The following is a 20,547-nucleotide window of genomic DNA, read 5'->3' on the forward strand; positions in this document are numbered from 1 at the left end:
CACACACACACACACACACACACACACAAAGACACACATTCAGTCACACTATATCCCTGATAATGTTTTAGCCGTGACTCGGCCATTGCGACGTCCATTACGCTCGCCTGCCCACACATGACTGTTGACACGATCAATACGCCTCCGCTGCCGTTCCTCCTCAGGCCGTTGTTTTCCAAGATGGCCTCCGTGCAGGGAGGGACCCACGACCTTCGCTCGCACCCGCAGATTGTATGGGATCGTTGCTTGTTAGTCTTTTAAGATGACAGATATTGAAACTCTAAGGTAAGTAGTTTTCTGGTTGTGATGACAGATCAGTCGCATTTGAGGAAATGAGGGCACCAACAATTCTGAATAAGATATTTGATGCTAATAACAGCCACTGGAGTTTCAGTGGAGTTCTGCAACAGGGAAAATCCCAATTAGGCAGCGACATGTGTGCTAATGGAGGGTGACAGCGCTGTGGAGCCTGGGGGGGGCCCGTCAGCTGCAGGCTGAGCTGTCAGGAAGTCGCATAGAGAATAAGAGCGAAAACCACAAGCTTTCCCAGCAAAACTTTCTTTCAGGAATGTTATAATGACCAAAAAAAAACTAATTTCCTTCAATGATTTGTCCTGAAAATGTCCCATCTCTTGTTATTTTTTGGAGACTCAGTGAAGTCTATTCTTGAGGCTCGTAGATCCTTGTCTGTGTGTAATCTCACTCCGCACCCAGAGGACGAGTGTGGATTTGCAGATTGCTCCGGCTGACAGTTGAGCTCTTCTGGGAGCTCGGGAACGCAGCGGCTACCACGGCACATGACAACACCGCCTCGGCTTAAAGGGGCTCGGCTCCACTCGGCTCGTTAAGGGTGCGTGTTGACACTGTGTGCCCGGCACAGTGACGACAGGGTATGCTAATTCTACCCCCCCAATCCGTGCAGTCCCTCAGTGATTCATCATGTGCTGCATATCAAGTGTGCACCTTGGCACGTCGTGGAAACAGCCTCTGGAGCTGAGCTATTTACAGCACCAGCAACTTACGCTACAGCTTGAACTGAGAACACGTGTTTCCAGGTAACACACAAGAAAGCGATGAACCTTTTGTTTTGTGAAGTCATTGAAGTCTGGAAGGTGAGGGAACTTTGCACGAGTCAATCTCAGCTATCATTTTATTTCATATTAATTTATTCTACTTCGACTTTTGGAGTTTGGTCCATTTCCCATTCACATACACGGAGGGAGGCAGGGTTTATGACACACATCTCACAGGCTGTGTGTTTAAATATGAAGTTAATGTTCATATTCCCCCCGCGTCAATGCTTTTGACAGCTCTGGCTGCAAATGTGTATTTTATGCTCTGCACGTCAGGGACAGACCCTTGTGACTCTTATTCCCAGAATAATCGCTTTAGGTCATCTTCTCTCCCTTGTTTCCAGCTCATTTGCAGTTTAAGTGTTTGTCTCTTTGAACTGAACTGACTCGCAGCAAAACGCCCGGTTACAGCTCCGGGTTTTATGAGGTATTCTTATTGAATCTGTCCCAAACAAGATCTCTCGAAGCAGCTTCAAACATTCCTGCACTAAATGCATATTAGCTTTGCTCTGCGGCACTACACACATGCCTCTCATATTCCAATTTGTGTATTATCACTGCTGCTGTGTGATATATCTGTCAAAGGCTGCAGCTTCTTAGATTAGAGGCGCACAGCGATCAAACACACGCTTTAAAACCCAAAATCAATTTGTTTGAGCTCTTTGATTGATAAAACATGGACTGTGTGTGTTTTTCTGCTTATGGGATTTAGATGGACGGAGGGATGAGAAGGAGGAGGAGGAGGAGCAGGCCAACATGAAAACACACACATTCAGCACATGCACACTCACTCAGGTGTTGGTTTAATGAATATCCAGCAGCGTTTGCACAGACTGCCTCCGTGGTGCCCATGTGAATAAGCCCTTTGATGAAATATTGATTTGAAATATAATTTTTAACCGCTTTGATCAAAGATTCAAGCTGTATAATGTGTACAATAACATAATACAATGAAAATATAATTTCACTAGTGGAAGACAAACAGGAGCGTGGATCAGGGACGAAACACAGAGAGGAGAGAGAGGCTGCAGCCAATCAGCGCACGGAGGCACTATGCCACGCCCACTGCACATCTGTAGAAATGATGTCAGAGTCCAGTGCACTGCAGCGCGCAGTCTCTCACTGTGACTGATGTGCGGGACGGCTTAGTGCAGCCCCTGGTGGCAACAATCCTGCACGCCCACTCTTCACTGTGTGTTAGGCTGCAGCAGGATGAGTTCAGCTCCAGAGACACAAGTGAAACAGATCGATTTTAAAAGAAGTTTCCTGTTGAAGGTATAAAGGCTGAAGTACGTGAAGATTATCATTTTAGAATTCATGTCTGAAACCAGTCCTGATGGGCTCAGGTTGGGAATCCACATTCTAGTTGGTCACACTCCCTAAAAGAGACAGTGAAACACCAGAGGCTGACACTTGTCATATTAGAGCATTTTCAAGTAAAAACACAAGTTAGAATCCTCAACTTGAACCTGAATTTGATCAGAATCTGTCTCCTTTAACTTTAACACTGAACGTCTTTCTCACTTCATGTCTCCAACCTGCCCTCCTGCTGCTGTAGCAAGAGTCGGGGGGGCTGGATGTGTCTGAAACCTACTTTCACTCCCCTCAGGATTCCTCCCTTTCGCGTTCTATCAGCCAATCAGATGCCTCGACTTTGGACCCCATCTGGAGGTGTCTGCCTTGGTCAGAGGAGCGTGACTCACTTCCCAGCATGCATCTCTCTTTAAACGACAGGCGCATCAGAGAGGATGATTTCCTGCACTTTTGGGGGCCCTCTCCTTTAATTACCGCTAATCCTTATTCCTGGAGGTCTTATCTGTTTATTAAAAGCATTTATTACCGCACATGTAAGGTTAAACCCGTGGTGGGTACAGAGCAGTGCTGAGGACGAGCTGGAGAAGTGAGTCTTGAATTAGTTTGGGCCTCGTATTCCCCGGGTCGGGATGAGTGTGTAACCTCGGCTCGTGTCTGGTTAATGGGATCTGCCGCTCCACAGCTGGAGACGCTGTTAACCTGCGATGTCGGGAGCAAGTACTTTGAAGTGTCTCCGATCCAAATCCCTGCTAAGAGCGTGAGGGAAGCAGTGAGTTCAACCTGCTCGGCTTAATCAAGCTCGCTGAGCCGTGTCTAACAGAACAGGATCCGGCCGGGCCTTGAACCGCCGCAGCTGTTTAAGTGGATTTGATATCTGAATAAAAGCTCAATACTATTTGATCCAATTATCAGTTCATTGAGATAAAATGCTGAACACTCCAATGCTGCCGCTCGGGTTCAATTGCGACAAATGCTTTCACTTCTTCACCATTAGATTGAGAACGAATTGGATTAAACCAGCAAATGTGGCGTATTCTCATGAAAAGGCCACTTGATGTGGGGAAATTGGAGGAAAAGTAGAAATTTTTCTCAAATAGGTTGAAGCAGTTTTATTTGCATGTGGATCTGGATGAGTTTGGTTCCAGTCCCACTAAACCTTTTACTGTGTGCTTTGGTGAAAGTGAAGACAAAGACAACACGCTGATTAAACACTCAATCACTCAAATCGCCTCATAACCATCGTGTGGAACGACAGCGACTGAACCAAATCAGATTTTTTTTGTTAAAACATCAGTTTGCAGGTTTTCAATATGTGACAGCAGCAGCTGACCTATATTTACTCCTCCAGCAGCACTGGGGGAAATTCAAAGGGATTCTGCACCACAGTAATTTCACCTCCCGCCCTCTGAGGGAGCAGAGAAGGCCATTTCTCACCCAGTGTGATTTGTTTTTACATGGTGACAACCTCTCATCTTGTGCCACAAAGAAAATTGCCTCAGTTAAGGAATTCAAGCATCCTCCACCAATCAATACAGAGCTACACTGCAAAACATGAAAGCGCAACACACGAGCCATTTTTAAAGCTTAACTTCACCACCACCTCTGAGCCAGTAGCTCCACCCACTGTTTTGGAAGTGCATTCACTTAAGAGAATAAAGGGGCCTGTTTTTTTTAAGTTTTTATAAACGAGATAAATAATTAAAATACGTTTCTCAAAATCCTGCTAGAATGTTTTTTGAAAGGAAATTTGAACTTCCCCCTAAAAAAATTCTCAGATTAACGATTACAATTTCTTTCAAGTGAATGCAATACCTTCTGTTTAGTTATTTAATACATCTATTTTTATTTGAGATAGATTCTTATTTCTTTTTCCATTTTATTTCATTAAGCCGCATAAAAAGATGAATAGTTCTTTTTTTCTTTTTAATTTCCAGCAGTGTTGCACGATCAGATCAACAAATAATAAAAATCTGAATATGGTCACACTTTGAAATGTTGTTTGTGTCTGAGAAAGAAAAGACAGGGATATTTGTACAGTGTAGAAAAAGAGCCAACGTGCGTCGCTGCTGCTGCTCCCGGTGCGCGCGTCTCCGTGCGCGTGGCTGTGATGCTCTGTGTGATTATTGGAGAAGCTGGAGGAGGAGGAGGAGGAGGAGGAGGACCAGGAGGAGGAGGAGGAGGAGGAGGACCAGGACCAGGAGGAAGGTGATAATCCGCGCACACACGGACGCATCCGAGCCGCTGGCAGAGCCGCTGTCAGCCGGTGTCCGGGACCATGGAGTCGGTGTCTCTCCTCCGGATTCGATCTGCAGAGGAACCGCTGCAGAGGAGCATCTAGTGGGGGGGTGCGTGCGGGAGGGGGGACGCGCAGCCCGGAGAGTTTCCTCTTTGCTTTCCCTGCACATTTCACCGGAGCGCTGCGCCTTGTGATGCCGGGGTTGCAGCGTCGGGTCACGGGCTGATCCCAGCCCTCGCCCCGGTGCCGGATCCCTTACTGCGTTTGGCTGATTCTGTTTTTTTTTTTTTTTTAACACAACATCAACAACACACGGATTGTTCCAGCTGTGGATTGTTTACCCATCAACCGAGATTATGATTTTCTCAGACATGAGCGCGGGGACCAACTCCCCGAAGGTGCATCCGCCGAACGGGACGAGGTTTTACACGTTCCAGGCAAGTGTGAACAAGGGTTTTCTTAATTTCCAACGCACCTCTCCTCACCACATTTATCACTCATAGCAGATTTCTCCTTGTGCAATGTGTGAGAGGTGCATGGTTGTCTGCAGATCTTGGAGTGCTGGGTGTTTCCTCACATGCATTTTTGCAAAAAAATCACAATTTCTCATGAGTTTGTTTTGGCTTTTCATTGCAGCCGTGCAGTGTTTTGCCTTCCAGGTGATGGATTTAAGTCTGAACTGTTTGTCATGATGTGTGTTGAGTCTAAAGCAAATGAGGACACTGTGTGTGCAGAACTAACACAAGGGACTTCTCCCCTCACTTAAGGAAATAAAACATCTGAGAGTGAGATCCGGAGAGAGTTCAGCTCTTCATAACGCATGATGTGCAGGCTATTCCTGCTCAGCCCACTGTGTATATATCTGTATTTGAATCGCGCCCCATGCTCCTGAAGAGGAATATATTAAGGATGCATGTGCACGGTGCCCTACATTGATTACTGTACGCGGCCCCGTGCATATTACATCTTTGCCCGGAGCCTGTGCATTGCAATGAAGCAGCGTCAGTGGGAATCGATCGAGCGTGTTCCACATGACGCCTGGAACAAAGCCAGGGCTGTGTTTTGATTCACTGTGGGTGGAAGAAGGGAATGACATGTTTCAGTGAGTGAGATATCTACCATTTATTTCTGCATTGTAGAAACAGGGAGGGAGGGGGGGGGGGGGGGGGCGCGCTTTTCCCCATCCAGGTGCAGCTCTGCGTGGTTTCATTCCTGAGGACGACCTCAAAGTGGTTTGTGCGTTTGCTTCTCAAGTGCTGCCGGGAGCTCGTGTTCCTGCGATGAGACGTTGATGCAGAAACACACCTGCTCTTATCAGTGACAAGTTCAAGTTCTGCTTTTTTTGTCAAATCAGTTGTGAGTCTGTGGTGAGATTCCAAACAGCCCCTTGTTTTTACAGTAAACAAGAAAGAAAAGGCCCAGAGGCTGTGAAAGCCCAATAAAGCACGGTATCATTATCTCTGCAGCTTAAATCACCTCCATCCAATATCTGTTTTCTCTTCTTCCCTTGAGCCTGTGACTTTCACATTTGAAGATGTCCCCCCCCCCTTCGGTGTTTTGCGCTGGGCGTCGTAAACCCCGAGCTTTGCCTCTTCATGTCAAATCATTAGTGAAGACAGGTTCCCCCCAGGGCTCGTACCTGTTGGAAGGAGACGCTCCTATGATATCACAGAATCAAAGGGACCCTCGCAGATTACAGTTTCAGGAAATCCCCATGAAGGAGAGAATTGAAGGGGAAAGTCGGTATCGGGCGGCTTCAACGCCCATAAATCACAAATCTCTTCCTTCCACCCTCGAGGTGATAGAAGGATCCATCATGCCTGGTTTGGTGAACGCATGCATCGCGGCACCGAGCCACGCCAAAATCTCTTACTTTCTCCATTTCTGAACGCACTTCCTCTCAGATTGTTTACCAACTCCTAATGATATTCATTTTTTATCAGATTGCCCTTCCCCTCGTTTGCAATTATAAACCGGCGAGGGCAAATTGAATTAAATTGCAAAGTAGGGTGTCTTTTGAAGCCTCAGCAGCTCCGTCTGGGCGATGGAGCTGCTCAGATCTTTTAGTATTCACCGCCAACTTACGCAAACACGGACTCAGAAGTGTTATCGTTTGCTCAGGTCTTTTCAGGGGGGGGGGGGCTTCGCTCGTCTGTTGCACAGCTGTGTCCACACACAAGCGATTTCTCTTTCGGGGACATTTGGAGGCAGTGAAGTTGGCAAGTTAACACCAAGCACAAGCACAAGAGAGGGAAAGGAAAACAACATGTCCTCCTTTGCGGTTGTTTTGTTTAGAAAGTGATGGATGGTCCGGTAATTGACTGAGGTGCTGTACAGACTTGCACAAGATGCTAACATGTTGTCATTCAGTAGGTAATGTTGTCTTTTCACCTCTGTGGGTCGATTGGGCCATGTGTCAGGATTTCCCTTTGTAAGTGGATTTGCTGCTATCGGAGTGAGATTGCACATATTTGTGAGTCCTTGCCATGTGAGAGTTGGATGTGATCCATGTTTTTTCTGCCCAGAGCAAAACCACGACTGTTGTTCTGCTTTGTGTCTTCCAACCGATTTGCCTCATACCCCTGTGAGCTGCCGTTATACAACCCGGCAGTGTTAGTGTAATGTCATCAGCATGCAACGTTTCACGGAGTTTGTTCTGGACAAAGTCGGTGGAAGAAACAATGCACACATGCCTCGGCTCCCTGGGCAATTTCTCTTTTTTCTGCTGAGATGAACGCACTTCTGAGATTTGAGCTTTCATGAAACACCGAGTGTGAAAGTTCAAACAAGCGGAGTCGAGTGTTGTGAGTCAGAGTTTGGGACCGAGAATCTGATTTTCCACCTTCAGTAAGAGGAATAAAACCCTGGATCTTTCCTCTATTAGATTATAGCTTTGTCCTCGTATTTAATGTCCCATCGTTCCCATCCCATAATACCCTGCCAAGCATTGACGGGGTTGAGCTACCTGAAAAATGGGATAATTGTTGCCTCGTACTTGTCCTTGATTAGCAAATTATCCCTTTATGCGATTAGTCTTTTCAGCTGTAATGTCTTTACCCTAAAGGTTTCTGAGCTCTTCCCTTCTGTCTCTCTCCATCTCGGCCTCAAATGCATTGTAGAAGCTACGATTACAGCAGGCCGCTCCCGCTGCAGCTCTAATTGAGGGAAATTGGAGAGCGCAAACGAGGTAACACCGACGACCGGATCTAATCAGAGCTCCGGCAAAGTCGCACCAAAGTTGGCAGACAACTTTTCTGACAGATTGTCAGATAAACTCGTCCCTGCAGCTTTTTTTGGGGGTTTTGTTTAAAAAAATCCCTCTGGCCCCTGTTAAAGTGGAGGGGAAGGAAAATTAGCTGCTTCTCCCTGCACTCCTTCAAAGTGATCCTCCCTTCTTCTGCAGTCAACTGGCATTCAGGCAGCGTTCAGGCAGCGTGGCCGCAGAGGGAATTTGGCTAAAGAGCGGCTGTTTGGAGTCGGGTTTGTCTGTGAGCATCTGTCCCCTTGTTTGCAAGCACGACCACGCCCCCCCCCCCGCTCAATCAAGCCGTTAAAGCGCCGTTTGGCTCGTTCTCCTGACAGTCGAACCGAAGGCTCACATTCGGGGTCCGACAGACAAGACGGATGACGCGGTTAAAGGCACTGATTAAAAAGTGCTACTTCTCATTTAGCCCGCCCCCCCACCCACCCACCCACCCCACAACACGTGCAGGGCTCTCTCAGTTCTGCTGTTGTTCTACTGGAGCTGTGGTTCCGTATCCTCACATCTTCAGATAAATCAGTGCAGACGCTCACAACACCTTCACACCCACACCTGAACGTCCTCATTCGCCCAATCGGGCTCGTGGAGCAGAGAAGGTCTGCGAGACAGGATGATTCATCACGTATATGACAAGTAGGCTCCTATTTTTACTGCACTGTGATGCCTCGGCTCCCAGTTTATTTCCTGTTGACTGCCTAAGTTCTCTCATGCACATCAGAATTTCCTACGCCTTTATTAGTAAAGCAGAGCGTTGTATGTGCTCTCGGTTTGTGGTGTTAAAACTTAATTTGATTTGACTGGATATGTAGGAAGCAGAAATGTCGGATGTCTGCAGTTTCCATCTCAACTCTTTTTATTATTTCCTTGGTTGAAGGATGGAACAAGGGCCCTGAAACAAAAAGTTATATCTTCATGATGATCTTCAGCATTGTGAGATTGGCCTTTTTTGACATTTTCAACAGGTTCTTAGGGAATGATATCAACGCCTATGTGAAGTTTGGTGCAACTTGATTAAACTGTTGGGCCTTGGCAGAGGAATGTGCTCCACTGAGTTCCACTCTAGTTGTAAACTGAATCCATTTGGGTTCTGTTGTGTTGAACTTCACATGTCGGTCAACAATCAATCAGAAACCATTGATTTGCTGTAATTTAAATAAGCAGAAATTCCATTTAGACAGGTTATGGAAATTGGGACTATTGATACTGATAATGAAAATGTCATTATTTGCAGCCATAGAATTGTCAGGGGTAAAAAACAGCCACTGGCAGACTTTCAGCTGTATTAATGCATTTTCTATCATCTCTGCTCAACTTGCTGTATTAGTGACCTCTCGCTGTCTGCTGCACGTCAACTATTAATCTTGGAAATCCCCATTTGTGCAGCGTGACGACGGGCTAAGTGCAGGGTCCCGCCCCTCTGATGATCTCTGTGCGTGTATCAAAGCCGTTTGAGGCGACGCCGCTCGTCACGTGACACGGGGACAGCGGTGGAGGCGGAGCCGGAGGGGAACCGCTGCTGAAGGATGAAAGTCAGCAGCGTGAAAGTGTGCATCCACAGCAACGTGCAATTATACATGAAAACACAAGCGGCTGCAAAAAAAATAAATAAATAATGCACCCAGCTGTGGGAGCAAGCTTATCCCCACAGTGGTCCCACACACACACACACACACACACACACACACACACACACACACACACACACACACACACACTCACTCCCCTTGTCTGCTGTCCAGCCCAACCTGTGTCATGTGCCGGGGGAATGACAAAAGGTGGCCGTATGCAAATTAGCGCAAACACAGCAAATTGATGCCCGGCCGACAGATTGAAGTCGAAGTGGTTGACCTTTCATCTTAAACACTGACATGTTGTAATTGCTTACAAGTACGTCTGACACCCTGGCTAACACACACTCAAACACAGTCCTCCCTTAGGTATCCATTTCCTGCCACTGGTCTCCTGAGCGGTGTGTGTGTGTGTGTGTGTGTACGTGTGTGTGTTGTAGGCGTTTGCCCTATTTTCTTGGTCTTTTTTTAATCAGCCCTCATGCATTTAAAATCTGGCCAGGGCAGATGGGAAAGGGAGTTTGACCCACTTTAATGGATTCCACACCGATTAAAAGGATGAGTGAGCTTTCGAAAGCAAGAGGCCCCTGTGTGCATGTGTGTGTGTGTGTGTGGGTGTGTGTGCGTTGCCGTGTGTCGGTGGGCGTCAACAAGGGACAGAGGGAAGGAATTGAAGACTGTTTGTGTAATCATGGTTGTGCGTACTGTATGTGTTATCACGAAGCCTACACTTCACAACCTACTCTGCTGCTGATTCCTCCAGGAATATGTGAACTCGCCTCAACTCAGACTCTTTGACTCGGACAAACTTAGTTTTATATTTATGTGAAGGATTCTGAACGTCCCTACAGGCCATGTACAGCGAGTTCCCCCAGTATCTTTATTTTCCAACTATTTGGTTTGTGGAGAATATTCTTTTTTACTCTCTGGTTAGCGGCTACGTGCAGAAATGAACATCATCAGTGCGTTGTTGGTTTTTGAGTTTCTGGAAATTTCATATTTATCACATCTGCCAGGTCGTGTTTTCACCCTGCTCTCTTTGCTTGTTGCTCGATTTGTCTCTTTGTCGGTCTGAGTACGCAAAAAATACTAAATGGATTTCCACGAAACTTGGGGGAAGGATGAAGCTTCCTGATTTCCCAGGAAATGTGTCATGGATCCGGATAATAAAACTCATCAATATTTAGAGGACTGATATCTATGAGAGTGTGCAATGGTGGCTTGATTGTATTTAATGGGATTGATGGGCCATAGTGGTGGAGGTGTGTGCTCTGCTGCCTCATTACATCACTCCAAGAAACACATTTTACACATTAGTAAATCGACAGAAGCCGAGTTGTACAGATCTGAGGGACTCGCTCACTCAGGGTTGATGCAGCATGAGACTTTTCAAACGGCAACAAAAAGTGTAGAATATTTCCCGGCCCTCATCCTTTAATGCGAGACACAGATTTCTTCCTCCCTTTATCAAACATCATCCTTTAATCTCCCCCGGTGCAGCGTCAGCCGCGGTTCGCACGTGGCGAACACTGAAGCATATTTGATAAACGCGTGCGCACGTACACAGCACAGATCCCGCAGAGATTGTAAATTGGAGGAGGCTGAGCACACAGGCCGAGCCGCTCACTTCAATGGGCTCTGCTGTGGCAACAAGCGCTCGTCATTGATGTAATTATGGCGTAACCCTTTGTCACGGCCCGCTGCAGCAGCCCAATCCCATTCATCCGACAAGTTGAAAGGTGGAGAGTTTATTTTTAGTGTCTGGATTGACAGAATACGAAGCTGTCGGGTGTTTCGTTTTTGTCATTTCCACGCTGGAATCAAAGTCTGCTTGCTGCGTCGGGTCAAGGGACTGATGAAGTTACAGTTAATCAGGACGTATAGGCTGCGGCTGAAATCACTCACCAACCACTATACTCCAAATGTTTTAAGTAGTCCAAATGTTTAATGCCCTGTACGTCTCTGCCTTTTGTCTCTGACGATTTTGCTCCTTCATTCTCATCAACAGTATCTGAATTATCATGAGGATAAAGACAGACAGGTTTATATTTCCTGAGATTTTCACACACAGAAAACGGACTAATATTTCCAACGGTGTGGTTTTTATGACCTGCACGCTAAATATGTAATGAAGCAGCGCACCACAGCACAAACTCCAGCAAACAAGATCGTTTCAAGTCATTCCACATGCGTTTCACCCAAAAGACTTAATGCCAAAGTGTGAGATAAACCGATAGTCTATTTTACTCACTACATAGTCCTCTATAGAAGTCCTTATATAGTGAGTAGGGGGTAGAGCATGAGTGATTTCAGACACAGCCATATATCCTCCAGAAAACCTGTTTACAAATGGCTCGGTGCTTCCAGGAGTGCCGCCGCACCTTCTCAAATGATTCTCATTAGAATCACGTCAGCAGGTAATTTCGCCGGAGTAAAGAAGCTGCATTCTGGCTGGTTTGGGCAGCGGAAAAAATAATGAGACAGGAGGATAGTGGAGCAGTGAATCATGGGTAGTAATAAAAGCAGCACTAGCTCGGCGCTCATCGCCTCACTAGGGACTCGTTCAGCCATTGACATTGTGTCATTTCCCATCCAGATTCAATGCTCAGTGACCAAGTAAGCCCGTAGAAGCTCACAGTGGAAATGATGCACGGCCGTGACATGATCACCACGTCCATCCGTCACTTGACCTCTGTGTCTGCGTCACGTTCGCACCTGCACCGGCCACATAGTCCCACTTTAGGTGTTCCCATCCTCCCTCTGTCCTGTAACAGGGTCACGTCTTCGCCCAGATAGAGACGAACATCGTCAGCGTATTCGTCTCAGCACCGAACCTGCGAACACCACCTGCAGCACCACCAGCTTGTTTTGGGATTTGCGAGTTGGAGTTGGAATAAAAACAGAAATCCCAAATACGAACGCTGCCATATTTCGCCCCGACTGTCAACCCTGAAATGACCAACCATTTACAACTTTACCTGACGTGTACTTCAACTTTTTTTAATTTGACCCATCTGCTTTTTTACCAGTTTTACATCCTATCCTTCAGACAGCCACCAGGGGGTTTGGGTTCTCTTTTGGGAAGCTGCCCACGTCGTCCATATTCACACACACTCTGTGGTCCATTGTTATTCCGACAGGCCTCACTGCGGCTGTCGGGCTTGAGACTTTTATATCGTAAGCAGAAAAAAAGGAGGTCAGGAACTGTCTTATTTTTTATTATCACTCTATCTTTTATTATCTATTTTCCATTCATTCAGACCGAGCGGATATTTCCTCCCGTTCCACTCAGACTGGGAGATCGTCCACTCACAGTCCATGCTGCTCAAACTGGAGCCGTTCCACGCTGCTTCCCTCCATGGCCGTTTAATCTTATAGCTGCTGTGTGCTCCATAATGGGAGCAGTGGTGGACGTCGCTGTGGTTTAACTCCTCACCAGTCTCTTTGTTTCTCATCCCCCTCCCTCCCTCTCCACGATCCTAACGGACATCTCTTTCCCTTTTTTACCGCCGGGTTTCATTCGTCCATTTGTAGTTGGACAACTTTTTCAAATCGCTGTATCATTGCAGATTCATTCATCCCGAGCCGCTTCCCCTCAGCCACACTGTCTTGTTTGCAACATTACATTTCCCCCGCAGTCATTCACACCAGGCGATGCAGTATGCAGTGGCCTTTGTGAATAATGCAGTGGCAATAAAATCCATGCTATGTTCAATTACAGCAGCTTTGGCTCTCTCCTGTTTTACTGCCGCTCCCCCCCCCCCTCTGGTGTGTGTGTGTAACTTTGTCGGCCGAACTCGGCTATTAGATGCAACAGCAATAATTCCGCTCCCTCCTTTTATTTCTCTATTAAACCGCGCTGGTTTTGCCAAGCAGATTGGCCCCAGTGTCAGAACCGTCCTGCCGGTCGAATAGCAGATTCCCACTCTCTCCCCTGTGACCTTTACCGTAGATCTAACATGTTGTCTCGCAGTCAATTGACAAACGAGGGACAGTGAACTTAATTAGCAGGACATGCCGAAGAAAGTGAACCCCCCCACTCTAAGGGAGGAAGTCGATGCATAGTTATTATAGGTTCCCTGACCTCTGACCCTCATTGTCCTCAACCAGCTCAACACAAGAGAATGTTATTTGACGTCAGAAGCTCTATATTCCTCTATGAAGGAGAATTCAAGCTTTAAATGCTGATATTTTGAAGAGAAAAATAGAAACGGGCCGTAAAAAGCAAATCAATCTGGTGTCTAACACAACAGGGTTATTAAGTTTACAAGGTCGTAGAGGGACGCTGGTGGTCGTTAACGTACGTGTGGATCTATATATCTTGTTGGCTGTTCACATGAGACATGTCAAACAGGACGTAAACAGTGGATCGTAAACAGACAGAAGCAGTTTTGTTGCCGGTAGTTCTGTTCTCCCGCTCCTGCTGCCGCCGCCCTCCCATAATGCACTGAAATGAAAACCCTCCAGAATCAATACATCCGCTCGCAGGCTCGCTCGGGATGAAGAGGGAGTTCATCCAGTAGCAGCCCCCCCCCCCTCCCGCTGAGACAACACCAACTCTGCACCTAATGTTTTCCATAAAGGCTTCCTCACCGGGCGCCACTGGTGAGCGGGTGTGTTTAGAGAAGCCGACGGCGAGAAGCTGATTATCTGAGATCTTCATTGTCTGCACATAGAAACATTCTCACCTGCTGCGGGAGAATACTCTAGTTTTTTAAAAATTATTTCCGAGGAGATGATTTGTGTCAAGAGCCCTTCAGGTGAGCAGGTGGCGTGGAGTCATTCAGGAATTTTAATGAAAGTGTGTAATGTCGCAGCAGGCGACGCGACTGGAGAGGACTCGCCGACGGGCACGAGGGAGGTCGTGAGTCAGTTTACCGGGGGGCGCGGCAATTACCACGCAAAGACATGGAGGGACAGATGAGTTTGGCTCACTCTGTTACAGCAGGAAAAGAAAATAGTAATTTCTGGATTTTTAAAGGCCAATTTATCCCTCTGTAGAAATTGGAGCAGGACAATAAAGGCAGCTGAATAATTGACCACGGCCTCTGGCGAAGGTTCTGCAGGTCACGTCTCATCTGCACCAGTTAACCAGACAAACAAGTAAATGGTGGACGGCAAATTCTCACCTAAATGATTAAACACTGTGATTATATCAACTGTTGACCGTAGTTGACTATAGCAAATGGAATCAGGCTTAAAATACAAAAAATTCTAAAAAATAAAAGAATATAGAATATATTCTTTAGTGAAAAGAAGCGAAAGTGCCTCTTTTTCCATCCTTTTCAAGCCTCTATTTATTTTCAAGGTTGATGCTGCAGCCGCTGAGTTCCTCTATCTGTGTTTTTGTCAGTTTAGCCTGAGAGTTGCTGTTTACGTGTCTAACAGACGTTAGCTCCCTGCACGTTGACTCACTCAGGTCAACGGGAGACTCAAAGAAACGGTGAAACCTGTCGAGTGCCTGTCGCTGTGCTGACACCGATACCAGGCTTTTACACGCGGCACTTTCCTTCTGCTCAATTCATGCAGCTCTTTGAGGATTCGGCGTAAAAAACTAAAGTTCGATCTCAGCCTGTTTCATTTCAGCCCCTCGAAGTTGTAAGTTGGTCCCTGAAGGACGATTGTTGTAAATTAGTTTTGAACTGTGAGTCAAAAGTTAAGATTGCATTCATTAATCTTCTGTTATTGTGGAAAGCAAATTGCATTGAAATTAAAGAAGGTCTCATTTTCTGGAGGGTTCTTGGTGGAATGCTCTCGAGTCCCCGGACCCCGACTTCAAGGAGCTCTCCACGCAGGAGTCGCCTGTTGTTCCTCTGCTTCTGTAATAACTCTGACACCAACACAGACCAGGCCTCAGACTGGCGTTAGCTCTGTGATCTGCTTTAATGTGAGCTGACAGCTAGCCCAGCATGGCCCGGCTCTGTCCAGGCCTGGTGGCCCTGCAGGCGACACTCCACTGGAGGAGGGGAGCGCCACCTGCTACATGACAATCACTTTAACGCGCGGCGGAGGCACCATCCGCCCCGCGAGGACCGCCGCATCCTCCCTGGGTTGCCGTGGAGACGGTGGCTGCGGCTCGAGCTGGCGGATTGGCTTTTTTTTTTGCCACACCCATGAAAGAATGGAAAGGGTTCAGAGAGAAAGCAGGAGATTAGAGCGAGAGAAGAGCATCAGGCAGCGGCCGTCTAATCCAGAGGAAGAGTTTTATTACTGTGTTAATCACCTGTTGCCAATAGTCAAAACACAGCATCTCATTTTCCTGTAAGGATCAATTGGGGCATCAGGGAATTGTGCAATTGATTGACTGAAATTAATCCATGTGAAAACAAAATTTGCATATTATTGATCAAAATCCTTCAAGGAATAATCCATTCTTCATTTTTAGTTTAATGATCTGCAGGAGAAAATCCAAACATTCTTTCTGGTTGCATGAAGTCAGTATGTTCCTCAACATTTGAGTGTGTCATGAGGTGTTGCTGCATGTGAGCACATTGTAAAAACACACTGACAGTATGAGACACTGCAGGACTGTGAGATTCTGCACGAATATACTTAAGGTTAGATACGATTTTGGAATTCCCAAAGGTTGCTTTAATATTACAGTGTCACAACAAGTAACAGAGAATAAAACAATAGAGTATTATGTCTGAAAGATAAAGGTTAAAATACAAATTATGTATTTTGTTCTATTCTAACTACCTTGTGCCCTAATTGTGATCTGATTCCTCCACATGTCTTTTTAGACAGTGATGCATGTGTTGGCTTTGCAAACGCTGTTAGAAAAAGACATCGCTGTTAATGTTTATATTCTGTAGCTCGTATTGCACATGAGCAATATTTCCCCTCAGGTGGTGAATTTTTACTCAGGTCTGGAATTTCCCTGCGACGCATCTTATTATTCACAAGGCCGGGAGGGAAACCTTGTAGAAATAACCTCACTGTAACCTTGCATGTGTGTTACTGGTTTTCTGTGGATCTACTTTAACGGGTTATTAGAAAACAAATGATATGTGAATTTGAAATAACGATGGAGCCATTCGTGGGGAGCGGTTGTTCCCGAAACCAGATTATTGCCTCCTTCCTTTACGAGAATCAGAATCAACATATTATATATAGAATGTAAATATATATATATAGAGAGAATATTATCTTATTCTCAGGAGGCGTACCCTGACGTGCCAGGTGGTGATTTTCCGAGCGTACATATTTCTGCTTGTTGTACCGGCCCTTGAATAATTCAGTGCAAAAGTATAAAGGTGGATGTTATTTTAAAGAATGCCATGAATTATGAATGTGGTCAGCTCAGGTACGTTATCGTTCACATTAGATGATGAATGAAACCTTGTGGATTCGTGCTGGAGGTCACGTGACCCAGCAGCTGAACAGGAAGTGATCGGTTAAATGTTTGTTCTCAGCAGAAAGAAAAATGTCAAGAACGTATTTTTTATCTTTGGACTTAAATCATAGAAATGCTGACGTGCGTCTCTTTTTGCTGCGTGTTGGCTTTTTTCCCAGCTGGAATCTGATTTGGTTTTGAAAGTGAAATGAAAGATTTTGGCGAAGATCAACCCCCATGATCCTCTTCTTCTCTGTAGTCGTCTGCTTTTTGAAAGTGTTCTTATTTCCGAGCAGCTTCAACAAGCTGAGTTGAGAACAACCGTACAACCACTCCGGTGTGATCCTCCGTCCTGCTCCTGGACGAACCTCAAGATATTTGCAAAGAGTGAGAGACATTTCTCCAACGTGACTGGTTTGGCTCATCTGGGCTCTGCTAACGAGGATCCTGCTCCGACCCCCTGACTCTGAGTCTAATGGATCCTCCGTGTTCATGTTAACGCAAGTGTCCCCACTTAGAGGCGCTGAGACGTCTGTTGTGTCAACCTCCCGTCCACCTCTCAGCAGAGGAGTCCTCTGGTTTCACCGGCGGTTGGAGTGCGCAGCGGGTTGTGTGGAGGCATTAATGGCTCGGGGGGGCTTTTAGTGCAACATGACGAACTGTCAGTTGTGCGCTCTGTATTCCCTCCCCCCTCTTGTGTGTTTCATATGTAAGTTCAAGTGAGGGTTTGTGTTTGTGGAGAAACGTGCACGTCTGACGGCTAAAGCTACTTTCACATGATCCGCATCAAAGCTCCGAACACCATTCAGTTCTTTATAGAGGGAATACTGATGGAGCTACACATGCCATCCCAATGCCTATTTTTAAAACTTTGAGTTTGACCTTTCCTGAGGGTTGTTGGGTTTTTATGAACAGTCCAGGTTGTCGTCATCCTTGTGTTTAAGATCATAAAGAGGACTATCTGAGTTTCTGAGGTTTTAAAAACTCCCGTCGAAGCTTCATCCTCATCCCTCGGTCGCTCTCCTCTTCCTCACCCCATGAACTCACTCACTCAGAGTTCCTTCCCATCGCTTCGAGAGATGAGTAATAATTTCTTTTCAGGAAAGTCAGAATGCTTCTCAGGTGTAGTGGGCCTTGGGATTGGAAGAGAAACCTGTGCTGGAAAATTGGATCATCTGAGTCGATGGGAGTAAATATGTTGTCTCACTTCACTCTGTTTTAGCGTTTGTTCTATTTCAAGCCTCGACGCTGAATCCTATCAGCACCTGTTCCATTCCTTACCTGCTCTTCTCCTTCTAACAAGTAACTGTCACTCTTATATTTTAAAATCATCGGCAAGTCCTGTCCGTGCAGATATTTTACAAGACAACCTTTTTCCCAAACGTCTTTCAAAGTACAGATTTAAGAAATCATGTAAGACATCGAAGGACGCGTCGATTTCTTTCAAAAACATCTGCAGTCGTGTAAACAATGTCAAGAAAAACCTCGAGCGCTGTTCTCTGATGCTTCAGTCTGTCTCTTCCACCTGTGTTTGTCTCTTTGTGTGTGTGTGTGTGTGTGTGTTTTGACGCCTGTATCCACCTCCCTGATGAGTTTTCACACCTTCTCGGCAGCAGTGATTATTTTATCTCTGCGTAATCCTGATTTCATGCTCGGCGTACGCCTTGTCACAGACGCTGCTCCCACTTCTCCGGCACCATTCTCTCTCTCTCTATCTCTTTAGTTTTTTTTAGGCCCTTCGGTGTGACTCTGTTATCTTTGTGCTCTCTGTTAATCTTCATTAAAACTCTCAGTGGGAGTGAATATAGAGCCCGTTATCAGGTTGGGTTGAAAGTGCTAAAAAAGGAAAAAGGATATTGCTTTGACACACATGCTGACGGAGTCCAACCTGTTGCTTATTTTTAAATCATCGCATGACTCAGATCTATGGAACGTTTAAGATCCAGAAAATTATTTTTCTTTAGTTATTTCACCCAACATGTCAGAACAAAAAATCTGTCACTAACCCACAGTTCTTTATCTACCATTTCTGCTTCTTCATTGTGTGTGTGTGTCTGCAGGTCCTAACTTTTATTTCTCGATCACCTTTCCCTCTACGGATCCATGGAGAAATATTGTCAGCATGAAAAAACTAAAGGAATTATTACTTTGCTTTCCACAAAGTTCAAATCCTAACGAGGCTCAGAAGACAACATAATGTTATAATTTTCCCTTTTAACTGTTCTTACACGAGTAACTGAAGTCAGAAGACAGACAGTCGTTATTTCACAAAGCTCTTTTGTTCCCTTCTCCTGGAAATAACCTTTCTTTTTACAGAGATTTTCTTTCTGGAATCTCCTACAGATTAGTTAACTGTATTAGTCGAGTGTCACAGATGCTCCATTCACCCGGCACAGTCTTCTCATTGTCTCTTTTGGCTGTAATCTCATGAAAGAGGCAGCAGCTTCTTCTTAATAAGTCACTTTTAATAACTTCGTCAAGTAGGAGCAGAACTCGGCGTGTAACCCATTAGTGGCTGCAGCCGCCGGCCAGTCCGACTTCACCGGATAATATCTTGTTTTTGTTTTTCTCTGGGTTTGAGTGGTTGTTAATGAGGCAGAAGAGTGGAGGCTGAAGTGGGAAAGTAATTGAAGCTGGTTTTGTGAGAATATCAAATCGAATGTGTGGAGTAGAAATGTTTTAATACAGATACCAGGTAGGAAAATCACAAATCTGATATCTTGTGGTCCGGACCAACCAGAAGCAGAAAGTCAATTTGATTAATGTTGGATGGAGATTGCAGGCGTCTTCCTATAGTCCCATACAGTCCCTTCCTCTAATTACACTCGACCACCTCCTCCACCCAGGGAGCTCCCTGCTCACGTCCATATCCATCCCCTCTACGTTGATGGGCTGGATATGGACGTGTGATGTGAGCAGAGATGATGGAGCTGGGACGGGCGGCGGGTTATCGCGTGGCGCTCGGCAGCGGAGCGCGAGTCTCCGTGTTCATTTCCCCCAAACGGATCCACTTCATCTCGTTTCCTCGCGATGCTATCCACCTAACAGGAAATAACGTGTCTCTGTGTTTCCCATCAGACATCCTGCTCTCTGCATTGATATTTGTCACTTCCATTTTCATGCTGGTGTTTTCTTAATTTCCCTTTGTACGTATTCCAAGTAGTCAGCTGTCCATCAGCAGGTTTTACTCTATTTCCTTTTCCGTCTTTTCGCGGCTGTCTCCCGTCCATTTGATCCCATCGCTGCTCATTTGAACTCTGTGTAAAAGCTTCAAAGGCCGAGAGCGGAGGCGTTTTCCGCGTCCCGCTGCCGCACTTGTGATGTGCAGAGGGAAAGTGTTTTGGTGTTTGAAGCGACTTCATCGTGACACCAGTGAAGCTGATCTCCAGAGGAAATCACTCGGCTCCGTGGGCGTCCCTCTCACGTCCCATCCTCTGTTTTAGCCTCTTTTTAATTAACTATTTAAACCCTCAATCAATCATTGCCTTCTCGTGTATTATGCATCCATCCGCAGAGTGATGGCGTTCTTTTATATATGTGCTGTAATTATTGGAGCAAAGCAGAGATATGACATGAAAGGCAGAAGTTTTACCGGCCAAGTGCAGCAGCGGCGGTTGGGCAGCGGCGGCGAAGTTTCATGTTTTTGATGTTTTTTGCTTGTGATAAGCTTCAAAGTCTCAGAGGCATCGAGACTGAGCTAAAGACCGATGGAGGATCCTCACTGTTTGTGTGTCTGTGTGAAGTCGGTCTTAACAGCT

The 20,547-nt window shown here is 46.0% G+C and overlaps 1 protein-coding gene across 6 annotated transcripts in view; it reads left to right on the plus strand.

Annotated features, from left to right (window-relative positions):
• Positions 1-20,547, plus strand: part of ppfia2 (PTPRF interacting protein alpha 2) — a 102,498-nt gene that overhangs the window by 33,086 nt on the left and 48,865 nt on the right. For 2 of the 6 annotated variants that reach the window (XM_061073493.1, XM_061073498.1), the window contains exon 1: positions 4,980-5,060. The exons of the other annotated variants lie outside the window; for them this stretch is intronic. In XM_061073493.1, coding sequence (XP_060929476.1) covers positions 4,980-5,060 — 81 coding nt within the window. Of the gene's footprint in view, positions 1-4,979; positions 5,061-20,547 lie in introns of those variants that run through there. 6 annotated transcript variants of the gene reach the window in all.

Source organism: Limanda limanda, chromosome 1, assembly GCF_963576545.1.
Source record: "Limanda limanda chromosome 1, fLimLim1.1, whole genome shotgun sequence".
Classification (NCBI taxonomy): Eukaryota; Metazoa; Chordata; class Actinopteri; order Pleuronectiformes; family Pleuronectidae; genus Limanda; species Limanda limanda.